We start from the raw sequence: 19,782 nt of genomic DNA, 5'->3' as shown, positions 1-19,782 counted from the left end.
ATTTGTCATGTTCTTTAATTACTCTGCTTGTACAGCATCATATTCAATTTTAATCGTAGCTGATGCCACAGCTTTATACTAAAATAGCTAATCTGAAACTCTGTGATGCTTTGTGCTTTATCACACTGAACTGTAAAATGTGTATGCAATGTAATTACATGTGTCTGAAACACAAGGTGGCGCACATAGTCTGTTTGTAGGCCTATGTGGTACCTTTTAGTAACAGGAAGTGGCTGTGAACCAAACTGCTGAAGTACAGTGAAGGGACTGGAGCAAAATTTACCTCTCATCTAAACAAAGAGAAAGAAAGGAAGAGAGAATAAGTCTAGTTTACTAAATTTTTTGTAGCCACAACAATATTGTCATGGAAAATAGTGTTGTTTTTTAATGGTGGTAATCTTGCAATGGAGAAGCTGGCTTTAGACTGAAGTTGGGATACTGTAGTATTTCCTTTACTGCCTCCTTTATTCACTTAGACATTTAAAAATAGGTCTGAACGATCTTCCCACACAGGAAGGAAAAAATAAGGTACATACGTCCTTTCCTAGGACACCAGTGCATGAATTGTGGGTGGAGACCAGATATAAGAATTTATCTACTCTGTTGGTAATTGTAGGGATAGTGTCAGCTGGGGCAACCAAGTTCATAGGGAAAGCAAAAGCAAAACAGCATTTTTTTCTAAGATTATGATTGTATTTCGGAAATGACGAGAGAACTGCTTGACAGCATATGTAAAAGCAAAGCGATATCTTGCATCAAATATTTTATGGCTAGAAGCTTCTGCCCTCTGCCCTTCTCAAAGTCACTTATAACATTTGCAGCACATGTAAAATTTTTGGTGACATTTGGTCTCAGATTTAAACCCTATCTGCATTTCAGAAGCTATAATTTAAAATATGTGAAAAGAAAGGTCTATATAGGCACGTAAAAAGGTGGTCTCTTAGTGTGATGCAATAACAGAACTTTAAAACCTGTATGCTTTGCACTTGTATCAGATTACTATTGATTTATGTTAGGACTCATTTAATGTTGACCCAAGTGCTAAATTCCTTAGGATCATGTATGACCACATGACTGACATGAGCATTGAAATACTGGTGGGTAGAAGTTTGAAGGGGAAAAACACACAATCAAATGGCCCAGTAAGCTTTGGATATTAAATCCTGGACAGCAGTGTCAAGGCCTAGAAATAATCTTGTCAGATGTATGAATGGATGTGGGACTAGACCAAGGTATATGATTTAGGATTCAATAATATACATTTTCCAGTTTAAATAATGCTATTTGAAAAGCAAGATGTAATTTTGCACAATGGATGTAAACAAAATTAGACACCCTTATGTTATTTCATGTTATTAATTGCTTCAAGTAGGTAACTATAGTCTGGAAATCTTAATTCTCTTTCCTTGCCTTTTTAATATAATTATGAGCCTTTTCCAGCAAAAATTTATTTACGTTCCTCTTTGGCTTTTCTTGACTAGCTCCTTAGGTTTTTCACTACTGCCTCTTTTATGACTAGCTCCCTGCACCCTTTTTTGTGCTTTCCCCTAATATTCCCTTTCCTCTGAAATTCAGACTACCAGTGATAGTCAGAGTTCCATTTTGGAAATCTTGGCCAGCCCCAATAATATATAAAGGGGGAGGTGGGAACTGATTTTAACAGCAAAGAGAAGCTGCAGGTGTGGAGAGCTGAAACATGTTTACTCCCACAGCTTCCTCCCTCCAGTCTGTTGCCAGAATTCCTTTCCCCCAGGCAAGCTTGACATTGGAAGTAAATCTAATGAGGAAAAAAAAACTGCCTTGAGTAAAGGAAAGTAAGCTAGAGAAGTTGAAGGGTTCAGCTTTTCTAATGCACATGGCTCTTTTGTTCTTAAAATTGTCCCCGCCTGTTTTATATATTCGTGATTGTTTCAGATTGTTTCAATCACACATATTTGATTGTTTAAACCTGTTTCTGTTCCAGACTGTTCTGCCACCATCTCACATAGTTTAATAAAAAAAACACACAAAAAAACCCAAACCATCATAATTTGGCGTTTTTACCCATTATTTGGCTGTCCCTGCATTCTGCTTCTAATTCCTGAAATCAAAACTTCTAGCAGTAGCTGGAAAAGGTACTTAAAGTAAAATTCTCGTTGTCCCATTAGACTAGGGGCAGAGCCTAGTTATGATGTAATCACACATCCCATATTACTCAGTACCTGTCTGCTCTCCCAGCTGGGCTGTTGGCTTTCCTCCCAACTCCACTGCTCCATTTTGTGTTGCACTGTAAGGTGTGCCCTACCATTAAATGCAGTGAGACAGCTGCTTCAAGTAACAAATATTAAGGGTCTTGCAATGAGGCGAGCAGTTGGAAAACCGATCTCTGTGTGCTACATACCGCCTACTTTCTAGGTTAGCCCGCTGCTCTCAGATCTAATAGAGGATGCTGTTTCTGCACCAGTGGTGAAGTAAAATTCGATTGCCATCCAGTTGTTCCCATATGTGAATTTTGTGTAGGGGAGGGAATTGTCATGAAGAAGCCTGACAGTTTCCCCTCTCTGTGTTCTGTGGGTTAGGGCAAGCAAATGGTGTCTGGACATTATTTGTACCCAGGAGCCAGCTGGAACCTAGGAATGTGCTGTGCTATTGATGAGTTTATGAATAGACTGATGAGTATCTGAGTAGAGTTTAGTAGAGCTGAACTGAGATAATTAATTTTCCCTGATCTCAAATTCATTATTTTAGGGGATTTCCAGAATAACAAGTTATTTTCAGTAAATATGTTCATAGCACTTCTTTAGACTATTTAACACTGTTTTAATTGCATTAAGATTTTTGTCAAAAAGCTGACATTAATATGAATAACTAATAGGTGAATTGTTTTGCAGTATTTGAACAAAGAATGGTAGAATCTGGTATTGAGAAAATCTTTTCTTAAACATAGTTGCAAGAAGAGCTTTTAAAATTTGTCCTTAATTTGCCCATTGCTTACCGAATAGGAGTAATGATTTTTATTTCGTTTGAACCAGTAGTATGCAATACTGTGTTCTGATAAAGAACTAGTTTCTAAAGAACTCATGTTGCAAAATTGGATAGGTTTTGCAGAGCTGCACATCAAGATACATGCAGCTGCTATAAAAAGCCAAAGAAACTCAATTGCAATTTTATTGTCCGGTTTGATAGATTTCCTGCCACCTTTGTAGCAGGGAAGCTGTTTGTCACTGTAGCCCTCTTCTCCAACAGCTGCACTGCACTTTATAAGCAGTGATGGCTTTTGTGGCATAATTGCACTACATTGGTTTCTTTTGCTCTCAGGAATTGAAGGTGTGCATAATCCTTTTAAAGCTGAATTCCTTTGTGATGCCTTGAGGTTTTTTAAAAATGTAGTATTTCATAGCTTCCTTCCCCTGTTTTGTAGACTTTTCAAAAAATAAGATAAAATTTGGTTTAATCTTAGGTTTGGGTGGTCATGTTCATTCTAAATGTTAATATACAGTCTGAGATGTTTCCATGTATAGTTCCTGTATTGGTCCTAAAAGTTACTACTCTGTATTCAGGGCAGCCTTTTAATGGGTAGTTATGGGGGAATTTTTCTGGTTGGATTTATTTCTGTTGTAATGCTTTTAAAAATGCTCTTAAAGGCAAGATGTTTAACTGTTACATTTAGTTTTGCTAACAGTTTTGCTTTTATAAGGTAGCCAATTTCTTAAAAAAAATATAAAATTTGTGCTTCAAAGTAACATTGATTGTTTAAAATTGCACTTTCATTAGGGGAAGTTACAAAACATCCATGAATTACATGTCTACACACTGTATACCACTTTAAATTACATAGCAATGTATATTTAAAATGCTACTTCACTATGTGCCTAGAATAGCTAAATCTTTCTGTTTGATACTTAAATCTAGATCATTTCTTAATCCAAACAGTTAATGTAGATATACTTGTCATAAGGTAAAAGAAGGAATTAATAGAGATGTATTCTATTAAATATTGTGGAAAGATATAAGATTCAGAAATATGCCAAATAGCATTACTCACTAAAACTGATGTCCATAAAATTAGGTTGAGTTATATAGCTATTTGCTTGACTTGCTCTGCCTTGCAGATGCAGACAAATTGAAGAGAGAATGTGGGTGAAAATGATTCGTTAGCCCGGGTTGATTTATGGGGAACTCTTCAGGAGTTAAAGTGTAAGAAAGGTTTGTTGCATTATCCAGTAGATAGCATTATAGCTGGATCTACCTTAAGCGCCTAGGAAGACCGTCTTTGTGGGGTGGGGAACTAAGATTCTTTTTCCCTCTGGAGGGGCTAACATTAGATCAGCAGTATTAAGGCTATACTGTATATGCCTATGCTTTAGTTACCCTAAAAACAAAACTCACAATATTTCAATGTTTTTCCTGGGCTACATGAAACAGAGAAGTGGAACTTCATTGGGGACAAGCTTTGAAGGACCATGGAAGAACATTATCAAATTTAAGGGATAACAATTGATCCCAAACAGAGGTCCAAGGTTCTGTCTCTTAAGATAATATAATCTACATCTGTGTTATGCTATGGATATCAGTATTTACTAGTATCTCTTTGGCCAACCGTAATTTTAAAAAATTATATTGCCACCTAAAATGTACTTTACCAAAATATAAAACACAGATTATAATTAGGTTATAAAGTAGTAGAGGAGTTACTAACAAATAAGGAGGGGGGAAAATCACAAAGCATTTTCTCAGAATAACATAATATATTTAGAGGTAATTAAAATAAAGGGACATAACTATTTCTTAGTTCTACTTTTAAGAATCTCAAAGAAGAAAAGAAAACAGCTAAAGAACCACACAAGAGCAGCATTTCAAGAAAATGGGAGAAAAAGGGTGGCAGGGGAAAGACCAAGGAAGAAACTGAAAATTTTAGAAATGTAAAGGAATAGGAAGAATAGAGATTGTGAGATAGGAAGAAACAAATTATGAGAGAGAACAAGTAAAGAGGAGTCAGTCTAAATGTTTTTGAGGTAAGAACCAGTAGCATAACTCCATGTGAAAATATTAAGGAATCAGTAGAGATGCACATTAGCAAGATGCTACATGAGCAGAGAACCTCGAAGGATATTTTTGAAAGGAGAATTGTGAACAGAACCTTTGAGGTGCGCAGTGGGCTTGGGCAGAAAAATAAGGGAAAATTGAAGTTCCAATAATATGAAGAATTGTAACTAACCCAAATTAGTGTTATTGGTGAGAATTGACAGGAATTGGAATTTACATTCTTAAAAAAGAAAGAAAAATGCATTGTACAGCTAGATCCATATTTAAACACTTTATATAGTACAGTATATAAAAGAAACTTTAACTTGCCATACATTTAGTAGTTAAATATATCCAGGTATTTTTACAATGAAAGAAAATCCAAGATAGGCTTATATAAATTATGCATACTTAATGACTGAAATTTCCAGGGATTGGTAGCATTTACGGTGGGTCTTTTTATTGTCTCCCTTCCTGTATAGTTAAGATTTATGTAGAAAAAGTCATTTGTTGCCCTTGGATTGTGTGTCAGTGTGGCTCCTACTGACTTCTCAGATGTTGACACTGACTGGGACAGCCAGCAAAAATAGAATTAGAAAGGAATTCTGCTACTTCTGTTCTTCCAAAAAGTATTTCAGATAGCTTCTTTATGTTATTTCATCCAGCCCACCAAAACTCAACAGAGGAATTGGTTTCAAGTCAGGGGAGAAAAATAATGCAGTGCATTGAGAAGGGTATCGTAGCTCAGTAGAGTACATATGCAGCATGAGCAAGGCCTTGAGTTGAAGTGAACTGTTTAGGTAACAGTTGATGTGGAACATGTCTGCTTCTCACACTGTGGAAAGTCACAACTGGAGATATGTTCTGTTTCTTGCCATGTATTGTGCATGGTAGTTTCCAAAACCTAAACATGTTGATTGTTTCAAGATAATAGGATAGGCCAGCCCCTCTTGCAGTAGCTATCCCATTTATGACTGGTCCTGCTGATGGATGGAATGGAAGAGTGAACTATATCCTCATTAAATCATCTATCTGCCTCCCACATTTTCTAAAATGCTTTTAACAATTCACATCACACAACACTTACCTACCCTTTCCCCTACATTCTGTACTTTAGGTGTGTCACCAAAAATTTTAGATCCCCACCTCCGGTCTTCTGCAGGACAGATGGCATCAGAGGTTATAAATAAATAAATAAATATTATTACCATATCTCATGATGCCATTAGTTCCCTGAGCAAAGAGGGAAGTGTATAAGCTTTTATACAGCTAGCTGGCTTTGTTTTTTCTCTCCCTTTTCTTTGCAGAGAAAGGGGGAAAGAAGCAAAGCTAGTCATTCACATCCAGCATTTGCATATGCCTCCCTCTTCATTTTGTTTGCAAACTCTGACTGACTTTCCCTTCCTCCCTCTTTCCCACGTAAGAAGGAGACAGGAGATGCAAAGTCATAAGGGTTATCCCTGCCATCTTGAGTCAAAGATGAAGGGATTTGCCTGCAGGATAATATTTGGGATAGGGCTGGCATGGGTGGAATTTGCAGCAGGATTTCAACAGAGCTGGGCTTGCTCAAGACCTCTTTGATTTTGATGGAGAATTTCTGTAGTCCAGATTAGGTTGATGAAGTGGAGGTTCTCCTCATCTGGTATGTATCTTCTACACTGAGTGGAAGGAGCCATACTGCTTTGTTAGATGCAGAACCTGGCAAACCAGATATAGGAAACATGTGGATTCATCCCTAAAGCCATCTACATACCAGAAGTTAGAGGGCCATTGCCACTTCCCAATAAACACTGGCTCCTTGATCAATGGCCCTCTTTAGTTGCATCAGCCATGGACTTGACTCTTAACCCCTGTGAAGAGGAAAGTGGAGGAGAATTTAATCATATTAATCTGGTCTTCCAATCTCCCATCTAGGTACTGATCATTTTTTTTGCTTAGATTAATCAAGCTTTTACATGATGTGCACCCAGAATGTGATTTTAAAGATTGGATGTACTGTGCTATGAATTTGCAGTTTGATTTCTAAATAGAAATCTATTCTGGGCATTGAGTATAGTGATAAAATATTTGTGATACTGAGTGAGGATAATGATAAAATATTTACAAGATTGACATGAGGGAGCAATACTGTTCAACTGTCTTTCAGTTTTTTCCCAAATGGGTAAGTTTATATTAGAAGACATTTGCTCAAAAGACAGGCTCTTTAAAATTATAAAACATAACATAACAAGGCATAATAAATATAGTAAGATATTACACAAAGCTTCAAAACAATTGTATCAAAAGACAGGCTCAGGGTACACTGATAGGAGAATATATCTGAGTACTGTATATGCCTGTATATTTATAATCTAAATGATGCATTTAATAATAATAATAATAATAATAATAATCCAGGGAATTAAAGGAAGATGCCTGTCTTTCACGAATTCTTACCTCAGCAAATGTAAGTACTGAGAAATTATCTGTAATTTTTCTGTATCTCACTATGTTGGTACTGTTCACAAAACACTTTCCTCTAGTGATGTAATGAAGCTGTGGTGGGCACAGTCGGTTTTATGGCATTAGAATGTAAAATGTAAAATTTGAAGTTAGTCTGTCTCAGCGTGTAAACAGAATGAAATGAACATCTTCTGGTACCTTCAGGACTTAACGGAATTCAGTGTGACTTTTTATGGATTACTATTTGCTTTTTCAAATACATATGTAAGTCATAGGTTTATATGCACAATGTGTATGGTTATGGGGCAGTGTAGTATAGTACAGTTTGTCCTTTGTTTTTGAAGAGCATTTATATCAGATTCGTCTTTTGGCTGGGGGAAAAGTGAACAGTTGAAGTTGAGTAGTACCACATAGATGGACTCCAGGTGTCTAGCCCAGTACAAGCTCAGAAGATAGGGAAACAGTGGGACAGATTAGCTGATTGTGGCCTTGTTGAACTATTGAGATGCTACATTTTTGCTTTCTCACTTCTCTCTTCCCTTGTGCATTCTTGATTTTTGTTATTTCAATTTTTTAGTCCTTTGATGGCATTTCTCTAGACATTTTCACCTTGACTGAAAGCTTTTCAATTGACTTGGAAGATAGTTATCTGCCACATCTTGATGACATGAGCAGACCTCTAAAGTTGTCATTGTTTCAGGAGAGATGCTTTTCAGTGTCAGGGACTTTCATCTGCCATTTGATGTTGAGAATTCATCAAAAATAGGTAGGATAAATATGACTAAGCTTTCTTGCATGCGTTGATAGATAGCATAAGTCTGTGCTCCATAAAGTAGAGAGAATAGAAAAACTATGTACATCTTCAGCTTAACAAAAAGATTGACTACATGTTGATTCCAACAGAAGGTTGAAGTTTTCTTAAAGCAGTGCTGCCTTTAGAAGTTTGGGAGGTCGCCATCAATGAAAACGCAGTGGGAGACAGTACAGTGGAACCTCTACTTGCAAACTTAATCCATCCCAGAAAATATTAGTTAGTTGAAACATTCATAAGCAAAATTTCCCATAGGAATGCATTGAAAACCATTTAACCTGTTCCGGCTTTTTTCGTTCTTATCTAGAGGCACCGTTCACAAGTAGAAGCATTAGTTCCCATAGGAACTAATGCAAAGCCGGTTAATCCATCCTCTACCACTAGGGGGAGAATTGTTCTTCTTTTTATCTAAGATGAACTTAGGTTAAAAAAGGGCAGGAAAGGAGGGAGGGGGGAGGGAACACTTTCTGAACAGAACACCTTTAAAAACAAGCACCTTTTAAAGAAAACCAAGCACCTTTTAGGTTAAAAAAAGGCAGGAGAACACCTTTTAAACAGAACACATTTTAAACCCACACATTTTAAAACAACAGACAGGTCACAGTACACAAACCCTAGAAGCCACGGAATGTAAAAATAAATAAATAAATTTTACATTTTAAAATTAAAGTCTAATTTTCACATTTAATTTTAATTTAATATTACAAGCTACTTTTCACATTTTAAATCCACACTGCAAGACCCATCAGGGCACAGAAACATAAACGCCCCCACCTAGCCCTAGCCCCCCACGAAGCTGCAAAAAAGCCCTGTACAGTACAGTAAATGCTGTGTACTCACCCAGAACTCTCTGTTTAAAAAAAGAAAGTCAAACATGCAAAAATCAAAAATTAAAAAAGCCCCCCAAAATACAGTCTGTACAGTACAGTACCAGGCAATACTGTACCAGAAAGTACCAGGCAGTCTGAAGACTCTCTCCCTATCCACTCTCCAACCACTTGGATGAGCGATGTTGCAGACAAACAGCCTCTTCGCTGACCAACAGTTAACAGAAAGTTCAAATTTTGTGCTTTCCCTGCCTCCACGCAGTTATTTTTGTTCATGTCTTGAAGCTCCATTTGCAAGTAGAAGAAAAATTTTGCGAACGGAACTGTTTGTAAGTTGGATCGTTCATACGTAGGGATGTTCGTACATTTGGATGTTTGTACTACCAAGATATGTGAACTTATCAGCTGTAGTAGGGGGGTGTTCATTAGAGGCAGAGGAAAACAGATCAAGACTTCTTTGCATATCCAGAAGTATTAAGAGTGCAATCACTGGCAAATAAACATTACACACTGTGCTAAATGAGATTTTTTGTCATGTCCTGCAGAGATCACAGATTGAATTCTTCTCCATCAGTACAATATTGAAGGCCAATGCCAGTGTTTTCTTCCTTGTAGGCATCCCAGAGCATTGCATAAGACTGAAAAGAGTTGGAGCAAGAACATTGCATTGTTTTACACAGTTTGTAATGAGAAAAAGATCAGAGAGAATCTTGTTATTGACAACATGAACTTGCATATTGCCATGGAATTCTCAAACAGTATATGTGAATTTCTCGGGGCATTTGGATTTCTTCATGGTTTTCCATACATTTTTTCTGCACACTGTGTCAAAAGCTTTAGTCAGATCTGCACATGTTGTATAGAAGTTGACACACTGCTCTTGACACTTTTCTTATAGCTGTTGAATGGCAAAGACTATGTGGACATGTATTCACAAAGGCTTTCACGGCCGGGATCTAATGGTTGTTGTGAGTTTTTCGGGCTCTTTGGCCATGTTCTGAAGGTTGTTCTTCCTAACGTTTCGCCAGTCTCTGTTGCCGGCGTCTTCAGAGGACAGCACTCTGTGCTCTGGTGTAGTTGCCTTGGGAGTGCAGTATTTATGGCTGTGAGATAGGCTTTTGTCTTCTTCTGTAGATGGGTGATTAGTGTGTCTTGTGTGGGAGTATTGTTGTGCTAAGGAGAAGAGATTATCTGTCACTGTGGTTGATGGGTGTCATTAGCTGGTCTTTTGTGTGTAGTGATCCCCTGTCCTTGTGGCTGGGTAGAGTTTGTTGACCTTTTGCATGCTGTATTTTTGAGAACAAGTCCTAAAACAAACTGGACATGAAATTCTATTTCAAAATACTGAAATACTGGACAACACCAGCAATCATTACGTCAAACTGCACAGGGAAGCCATTGAAATCCACAAGCACCAGCAGAACTTCAACAAAAAAGAGGAAAGTGTGAAGCTCAACAAAACTTGGCTCCCAGCTCTCAAAAATACAGCGTGGAAAAGGTCAACAAACTCTACCCAGCCACAAGGACAGGGGATCACAACACACAAAAGACCAGCTAATGACACCCATCAACCACAGTGACAGATAATCTCTTCTCCTTAGCACAACAATACTCCCACAACAAGACACACTAATCACCCATCTACAGAAAAAGACAAAAGCCTATCTCACAGCCATAAATACTGCACTCCCAAGCCAACTACACGAGAGCACAGAGCGCTATCCTCTGAAGATGCCAGCCATAGAGATTGGCAAAATATTAGGAAGAACAACCTTCAGAACACGGCCAAAGAGCCCGAAAAACCCACAACAACCACTTTGTGAACAGTCCCTCATTCTCTATGGAAGCCATGCTGAATTTCTGGTAAGAGGCCACTCTCCAAGTGCCCTATGAGATGATTCAGAAGGATGCTTGACACAATTTTCCCAGCAGTATTGCAGAGTGAGATGCTTCAGTGGCTGTCACAACGTTGACTGTTGCCTTTCCTTTTATAAAGATAGACAGTTGTTGCATTTTTGAAATCCTGAAAGATTTTGTATTGTGTCCACATTTCTTGAAGTAGGTGTGTCAATTCCCGGAGAAGTGTATTGCTGCGTCTGTGAAACTGCTGATTAGTCTTATGACAGCATGCTAATTGCATTCTCACTAATTTCAGATGGTCTGATCAATACATTTTGAAAATGTTGCAAAATCTGTGACCTCTCCATGATGAGTACTAAGCCATTGGAGCTGAGGGGTGACATGGCCATAGGTTAGGGACCATAGAAGGTTTTGACTGCTTCAAAGGATTTCCTGTTTTCACCATAATCTACAGTGCATTGCTGGTTTGGCTGATTTTCTGTTGAATCTGTAATGGACTCTTTGTCATCCATGCTGGTCTTCATATGCTGGGTTTGGCATGCTCCATAAAGTCATCCAGGTTACACTTACCTGGTTTAGCCTGCCTGTGATGTTGCTACAGCTACATTTAGTCACAGATGAAAGCCGAGTATCAGGTGAGGACAGCAATGAAAACAAGACTCATAAAGAGTCCAGCAGTTCAGTTGGCTAGAGGTATTTCCTCACAAAGGCAACCAAATGCCCTCATTGTATGGGTGGTGACAGAGTGAAATGGAAAGTAAAAGGTGACAGATGCAACCAATGCAATCTGTCTACTCATATCTGAGGAACAGACTAAAAATCCACAGTCTTGCAACAGCATTTCCTAAACTATAGTCTTTGTTCTTTTACTCCTATATTTGTTTATAACAATGCAATAATCACTTTATGGTATGGGTTGTAATAATAAATCTCATCATTTAAAAAATTTTAATGGGACATTAAAAATATAATTCCATTTTTATTTTGACTGTTAAACTCTGTTGCTTGGTCATATAGTCCTTTGATCTGTGTTGTAAGAAGCTTATCAGTGGGGGCCAAATGATTTGTTATGTTAGGTGAAGTGCCAGAATGTGTAAAGCCTTTTGTGCATACAGTACTTCTGTTCCTCTTTGACTGATTCATTTCCCTGGGATTGATATCAGCAGGTATTGGTGCCTCCAGTCAACGTTGATTTGTTTTCTAAATGGTGTGGAGAGTTTCCAGGCCTGAACTGTTAACATTGCTCCTAGGAGGGTGGAAAAACAGGTCAATAAAGCTCTCGTTAGGATAAAAAATGGTAACATTTGCTGGAATTATGAATAGCTTATTGATGGAGTTTAGCACAGGAGTTAATTTCCATGAAAACTTTCTTAAAAGGTGCTGTGTTGCTTGGCTGGATGGTCAGTCTCCTTTCTACTTCAGTCTTGATTTCATCCTATGTGTGATGTTCATAAAATATAGGGAACAATAAACGCTAAATCTTCCTAAATAGTTAAATTTTCGTCATGATGTTCTTTGGTTGTAGCACCAAATATGTCACTATAACCTTTTATATAGTGCATTCTAATCTTTCTGTTTAGCAATTAGTGAATGTTACATGTCAAATTAAGTTGAAATTGATGGTGGAGGTGAACACTGTATTTATTAGCTTGCAACTCTCTTTAACTAGTAGTGCATAGAGGAGCTTTCCAAATGTTGTAAATGACTATAGATTAGGCTTCAAATGAGGGTGAAGATTAATGAATGGCCTTTTAGCTTGCTAATTTAGAGCAATATCTTCCAATTAATTGTGAATTATCAGCTTCACATTTTCAAACACCTAGAGGGAAGTATAAAATGATGAGATCCTGGTACATATGAAATTCACTTGGATGTTACAACTTCCAAGTTGCTGCATCACAATTTGTGTGCTTTTAACAGTTTCTTAAATGTCTTTGTAATATTTTTCTTCCTTTTGAGAAGGCCTTATTTTAGGCATAAAGATAAACATATGAGTTCCAAAAGCATCTTTCTTGTGTAAGCTTTCCTAAAAGACAAGAAAATATGATAACGAGAGGTGGGTGGGTTATAAGGTCTTAAGGCAAGGATGAAAAACATTAATTTATAGAAGCCACTAAGAAGGAAGCTAGATCGTACATGTTTCAAAACAGTATGCTAATGTGTACATGTAAGCTTTGGTTTTGAGCTTAGTTGAGCATATTGCCTACAGTAATTGATATTAGACATTTCTGGTGTAGCCACTGATTTTCCTTTGGGTTTATAGCTGTAATCATAGAATCTGGATCTACATTTGTAGACCCAGACTATAGATTTACAGGTATGAAAACACAGGAAATGGTGGCTACCTCAGAGACTTTTGTGTGCAAGACATATACTGTGTCTCCGAGCTCTAGTCTGATGATGACAGTCATAGTATTTATTTATTTATTTATTTATTTATTTATTTATTTATTTATTTATTTATTTATTTGATTTGATTTGATTTGATTTTTACCCCGCCCCTCTAGACAACGTCTACTCGGGGCGGCTTACATTAGTTAAAACAAGTTAAAAATATATATAAAATGCATTTATACTAAATTAGTACTAAACAAAAGGTTTCCAAGATGGTGGTATACCAAAAAAAAAAAAAGATAGAGAAAGAGAAAGAGTACAGTCTACTGTACTGTAGTTCAGATTTCAACCTAGGGAAATGTCATATCTTGATGACTATTTCCCATCTTGAGTTTTTAATAGAAAAAGGAAGTACAAATATTTTAATAATAAGTAAATGATATAGTGGGATGGTATCTAAGGCTGATTTTATCCTTATTAGTGATATTACTTTTATCTTGTACTGTGTTTGGTGCTTCTCCTGGAGAAGAGATAAATGCTAAAAAAATGAAATACTGTGATAATTGTTGCATACCATTGTTTCATGTATTAGTTAAACAACCCTTCCTCAGCCTGGCAGTCTCCAGATGTCTTGGGGATTACTGCTTCCAGTCATGATGCCAAGTAGGTTCAGATAGTGGGTATTGTAGTCCAGTGTAGGGAGGGTACCAAGTTGGAGGAGGATGAGTGAGACAAATACTTTTTATTAAGATCCAAGAGAAAGATGTGTATTATGTTTACTGAATGAGGAGGTGTCCATGAATTTCCTTGACAAAGCTTACTGTCCTTGCAACTCGTTTGCCTAAGGGAATATTTATTTAGTGCTCCAGATGCTAGGTAAGCTGATGAAGAAATTTTACAGGGCTTAGCACATCTCTTCAGGAAATGAATCTTAAAAATCTGAGTTATAAATCTTTCAAGTCATCACTTCTTTGTCAGGATGAATGAAAAATATATTACTGATATAGAAGAAGGAGAGTGGACTAAACGGAAGTACATGAATGCATAATAGCAACTAGGATCAAAATACTGATTCTTGCTTAACAAATGGCTATTGCCTCATGTTCAATCTGGATGGATGGGTGTTTACCTAGAAATCTTACTTAACTTTCACCCCGTCTATTTTTTCTAATGTTGGTGACTGCATATTCAGTACAGAAGCTCATATCCACTGAGATTCCACCCAAGAAAATTCTTCATACAGTGTTGACGTTATCGTGTCTCCTACATGTCATCTGAATTGTTAGTGTAGTATAGAAATTTCATTATATATAACAGAAAAATAACACATAAAAATTTAAGTGTGCTTGCTTGGTCTCAGGGCAGTAACTCATGCATTATTATATTCTAAAAATACGCATGCATTTTTCCTGTTTGAGTTACTTTAATATTCAGCATAGTTATCTGTATAGAGCTAAATAAGTGGATAACAATGAGTGAATCTTGACTTTAGGAATATTTTCTTCAGACAGAGGTGATATGTATTTTCATATACCTTTTGGTCTAATACTGGTTTAATAGTGGCAGATATTTGATTAATTTCCCGTTACATTGAACATGTATATGGTGGTCAAGTTAGTAGAGATGGAATTGGTTTCTAACTCAGTTTGATAGTAACTGTGCAATTTGAATAGCTTGATAGAACTTGAATTGATTCTGCAATGCTGTCTTCAAAATCAAAACAAGTTTTAGCCATGAGATCTAGATTAAATGGCATTTTGGTAGCAAAATGCCAATAATAGTGGAGGTTTCTGTTCTTACAAAATCTAGCATTCAAGTGATCAGATAGTGTTTAGGAATTCTGTCAACCCTAAACTACGTGCCACAAATAATCTTGTGGCACAAAAGGATAATGGCATATATGAAAGATAGCTCTGCAGACTTTCACCTATTAATTTAATTAAGTGTGAATGATGAAATTTATAGGATATTCTTATTCTAAACTCTAATTACTAAACTGAAATTGTTCTCCTTAAAGGTATCTTATGAAATGCACAAAGAAAGGCTTTCACAGATGTTTACAGAATATCAGCAAAAAGAGGGGTGTGGTGCTGGTCCATCAACACTGCTTAGAACTATCTCAGGGACTAGTAAAGATACTGATGTTACAGCAAGACATCCACATCTAGAAATAAAAGAAGTTGATATTTCTGCAAATGATGTTGGAAATGGTAATATCAAGAATGGTACTTTGACAGATAAAGACAGATTATCCAATTTTGAAGAATCAACTAAAACTAATTCAGAATTGAATGAAGAGAAACGAACTGAAATGGAAAATGATCAGAAAACCCCTGATTTTAATAAAGCTCCTTGCTTAGAACATCAGGTTGAAATGATAAAACAGGGCTCAGAAGGCACTTCTGGAACAGTTGAAACAGATAATGAGAATGAAATGGTCACTATCACTAATGCACGGTTACCTTTAGAAAATGCTAAGGGAGAGGTGCTTGAAAGCCCAGAGATGTTAGGAAAGCTGACCCCAGAACTGGAGGAGGAAGAGGAAGATTTTGTTGATTTAAAAGAGGAGAGCAATCTACCCTTTACCTCAGAGGAATGTGCTCCTAAACCTGGTGAAGACCATTCCATGGGAGAAGGTCAGGGGACATTAGCAATAACACAGAATACTAGTACATCAGAAGAACCTGTTTCTGTAGCTTTAGAATCCAAAGGTAATGAGGCATCTGTGGAAACAGAACAAGAACCAGATTCGTTGCCAGAGATCAGTGTTTCTGAAATAAACGATGGAAGAACTCAACCAATTTCAAATGCTGTGGAGAAGATAGATGAAGAAAATACTGACCATCCTCAAACCAAAACAACTGTAAATAATATGCAACCACATGCTTCAGAAACATTGGTGGTTTCAGACAAGAAAATAGCAAAACTTGATGTTTCCAGTGTTGCATCAGATACTGAAAGACTGGAGTTAAAGTCCAGTACAAGTCTGGAAGTCAGTCAGCCCCTTCGGTCAATTCCTGAGGTAGGTTTTATACCACTGATGTTACTTCAGTTAATTTAAAAAGCTTAGCTGGATTTAAAAAAAAATAAGATCGTTTATGAATTTACAGTGGTGCCTCGCTTAACGAGCGCACCGTTTAACAAAGAATCCGTATAGCGATCCCTTTTTGGGGATCGCTATATGGATCAGCCCCAATCGCCGCACTCGCTTTGCGACGATTGGGGCGTCCGGCGGCCATTTTGGAGCCACCGAACAGCTGATCGGCGGCTCCAAAATGGCGGCCGCATGACCCGAAATGGCCCCTATCAGTGTTTTCGCGCCCTCCCCTTGCTTACGGAGGTCGCGAAAACGCTGCGGGGGGGGCATTTCGGGCCATCCGCGGCCATTTTGGAGCTGCCGATCAGCTGATCGGCGGCTCCAAAATGGCTGCCGGACGCGAAAACATCGCTGGAGGGGTAAGTTTCGAAGCTTATTGGAACGCATTAAACTAAGTTTAATGCGTTCCAATAGGCTTTCCTTACCCGCACAGCGATGTTTTCGTATAGTGAAGGTTAATCCGGAACGGATTAACCTCGCTATACGGGGCACCACTGTATTTTAAAAAGCCTCATTTCACGTGAGCTTCATCACTGATTTCAAAAGAGTTGATCTAAAAGATGTGTAGAACTTAGATGATTGATTGCAAATATCAACAAATTGAATATAAAGTGTAAAGTATCCATATAACCATGTTCTTTCAATATATTAAAACTAAAATTAACAAGATGTGTATCAGTTATGTAGCTCATTACCCTATGGCATCCAGATTAGTGATGCTAAACAATTTAATGGTTCAACAGTGATGTACCTAAGTGCTTCCCTTCTGCAGACATTCCTGCCAATGGATAACCGTCATCATACACCATACTTCCTCAAAGGAGGGAGAGCATGGTCAGCAGCAGTATATACACCCTATTTGGTAAGGTTGAACTGCTGCTTATGTGTATCTTGGCTGGCAGAAATAGTGGTACAGTTGCTCTGTAGTGTAGGTAACTTGTATAATTAGTTGCAATGTTTAACATCTTACATGTTGTCCTCATACTTTACTTTTTCTAGAATTAGTCATTTTAAGTATTACAAACTATCCTATATGTTTCCTCAGATGTGTCTATTTCTCCTGACTATACTTTTTTATAATGTTTGTTTTGTTTCTGAAGACGTCTAGACAACAAGATCAAAGTACAACAGGAGCTATGTCAGATGGACAAAGAAGAGATTCTAGGTCTACCATGTTTCGTATTCCTGAATTCCGGTGGTCACCAATGCACCAGCGGTTACTCACTGACCTGCTCTTTTCAATTGAAACAGATGTACAAATGTGGAGAAGGTAATGTATTTTATGAAACCTGGGTTATTTTGGATAAAAATTGAACTCCCTTCCACCAAGTTTATCAGTAGCAGAACCACATCCTCTTTCTTTCTTTCTTTTCTTTCTTTTCTTTCTTTTCTTTTCTTTTCTTTTCTTTTCGGCTTCCATGATATTTTGCTGCTTCTCAGCTTCATCCCCTCTCCCCCAGTTTAAATGAGCCTTGCTGTCACTGCAGAAGAGATCAGAAGTTGTTTAGAACGAAAGAAAAGAAGCCAAATCTTCAGTGGTACTTGATAGACCTTTCCTTCTATGTTCACATGATTCTAAATGGTTCTAGTGAGCTTTCCAAAAATTTTTTCAATTCGAAAGACTGAAATCCTGTTCCGTAGTGAGTGAACTCCTCTGTAAATTCTGTTGATTCAGTAGGCCTACTCTAGTTAAGTCTTGCTATGCCAAGCAACAGGATTTCAGCCAAAGTACTTAATAGCATGGATTCATTTGTCAATGTATGCAACATTATTAGGAATAATGAATCTTTTATATGTGTTCACATTTGATGCATACATCAAATTTTTATACTGGTGTACGGACTAGAATTATAACACAATATTAAAAACTATTTTATTTTGCTGAACAGACTCTAAGAGAAGAAAGAGCTATTAAATTAATTTGATGTTGTTGTTCTATTGTTTAAATATAAGCCGCACATGATAAAATACAAGACTGTGAATTCTAAATCCCTGCTACAGATGCCATAACGGAGGCCCAGGCTATGGAAGGAAGCAAATGTGGTGGAACTGGAATTAAGCTTCTTTATGTTTTATTTCTTTTAAAATCCTTTTGCTTAGAAGGGGAAGTTTGTAAGCTTTGTGTAAGACTAGATCTTAAGAGACTTGAGTTCAGATCTAGTTTATATCTCGAGGGAAACTTACATCCATGATTTATACAGTGTCTTTTGCCACAGTAGATAATCAGACTTCATAATAATATATAATTATTCACCACACAGTTAGACATAGTTGCCCGTCTGTGTTCTGGAGAAGATTAGAAGCATAAGGAAAGGGCACTTTCAGGTCAAAATCAAGGTGCATTGACAGTTTAGGGTGCTGTTGTGTGGTTCTTGGTTGCAGGAGAGAGATTTGGCTGATATAACAAAATAGTGTGAAAATAAATAAATACAGTACTTCCTAAAAATGCAACCAAGTTTACCTAGTTCCTAAATTATTTATATTGTTTTTGTTTTGTACTAGCCATTCTACCAAGACAGTGATGGACTTCGTGAATAGCAGTGACAATGTTATCTTTGTACATAACACAATTCATCTCATCTCCCAAGTGCTGGATAATATGATTATGGCTTGTGGTGGCATATTACCTTTGCTTTCTGCTGCTACATCTGCAACGGTAAGAAATTCAATTTCTAATGCAGAAAGGTGCTTTACAGAACGGTGCCTCTCCATGTGCTTCACATTAGAGTGAACTCAAATTGACTCTAATGTGCCTGTGGATTTGTTAATGTCTATGGTAGGAGAAAAGGAAAAGAAGTTGGTCTGAGGAGTAGCAGCAATAACCTGAGTAATATGAGCTTGAGTTTACTGTGTCCTTATTTGTAACTGAGCCAAGTTTATATTCTTGAGAGGATGTGTCTTTATCATTCTGGTCCAATTCTAGCTTCACTAACATGCATCCTTTCCCCATTATGCTAGAAGTGGCCCACACCAATTTGCATGTTAGTGATGCAGCTTGTTAGTCTCAGACTTTCTCTCTCTAGTCACTTTAAAGCCAGAGCCAGGCAGGAGTTTTTGGCTGTGCCACTAGATTTACAGTGATGGTCGCTTTGTCCATTTTGCTCATAGTCACTCTTTTCCTTTTTGTGTATTAGCTACTATTTTTTTCTTTGGGAAAGAACTTTGGTTTAGGTAAAAATGGTTTGAGCCATTCCATCTCTTCCTTATTATCTTGTGGTGAATCTTCTTTAGGGGTCCATAGTGGTTTGGGAACTCCAGCAAGGGCCAGCGTGTGGCATAGGATTTTACCACCTGAAGGGAATGGATGCTTCAAGTTAAAGTAATTATAGCCTATTTGACTCCCGATTAGAGATGGGGGTATTCGTATATGCATACCCCCACACAGCTGGACTTAACGAGGGGCTGGC

General features: G+C 37.4%; 1 protein-coding gene across 4 annotated transcripts in view; it reads left to right on the top strand.

The window, feature by feature from the left end:
* The window catches only part of LRBA (LPS responsive beige-like anchor protein), a 456,729-nt gene that overhangs the window by 77,596 nt on the left and 359,351 nt on the right, over positions 1-19,782 (top strand). For all 4 annotated transcript variants that reach the window (XM_078394767.1, XM_078394766.1, XM_078394768.1 and 1 more), the window contains exons 22-24: positions 15,296-16,300; positions 17,476-17,645; positions 18,878-19,031. In XM_078394767.1, coding sequence (XP_078250893.1) covers positions 15,296-16,300; positions 17,476-17,645; positions 18,878-19,031 — 1,329 coding nt within the window. The remainder of the gene's footprint in view (positions 1-15,295; positions 16,301-17,475; positions 17,646-18,877; positions 19,032-19,782) is intronic.

The sequence above is a fragment of the Pogona vitticeps genome, chromosome 5 (genome assembly GCF_051106095.1).
Source record: "Pogona vitticeps strain Pit_001003342236 chromosome 5, PviZW2.1, whole genome shotgun sequence".
Lineage (NCBI taxonomy): Eukaryota > Metazoa > Chordata > Lepidosauria > Squamata > Agamidae > Pogona > Pogona vitticeps.
The sequence above is the reverse complement of the archived record's forward strand: the minus strand, read 5'-3'. Positions and strand labels throughout refer to the sequence as shown.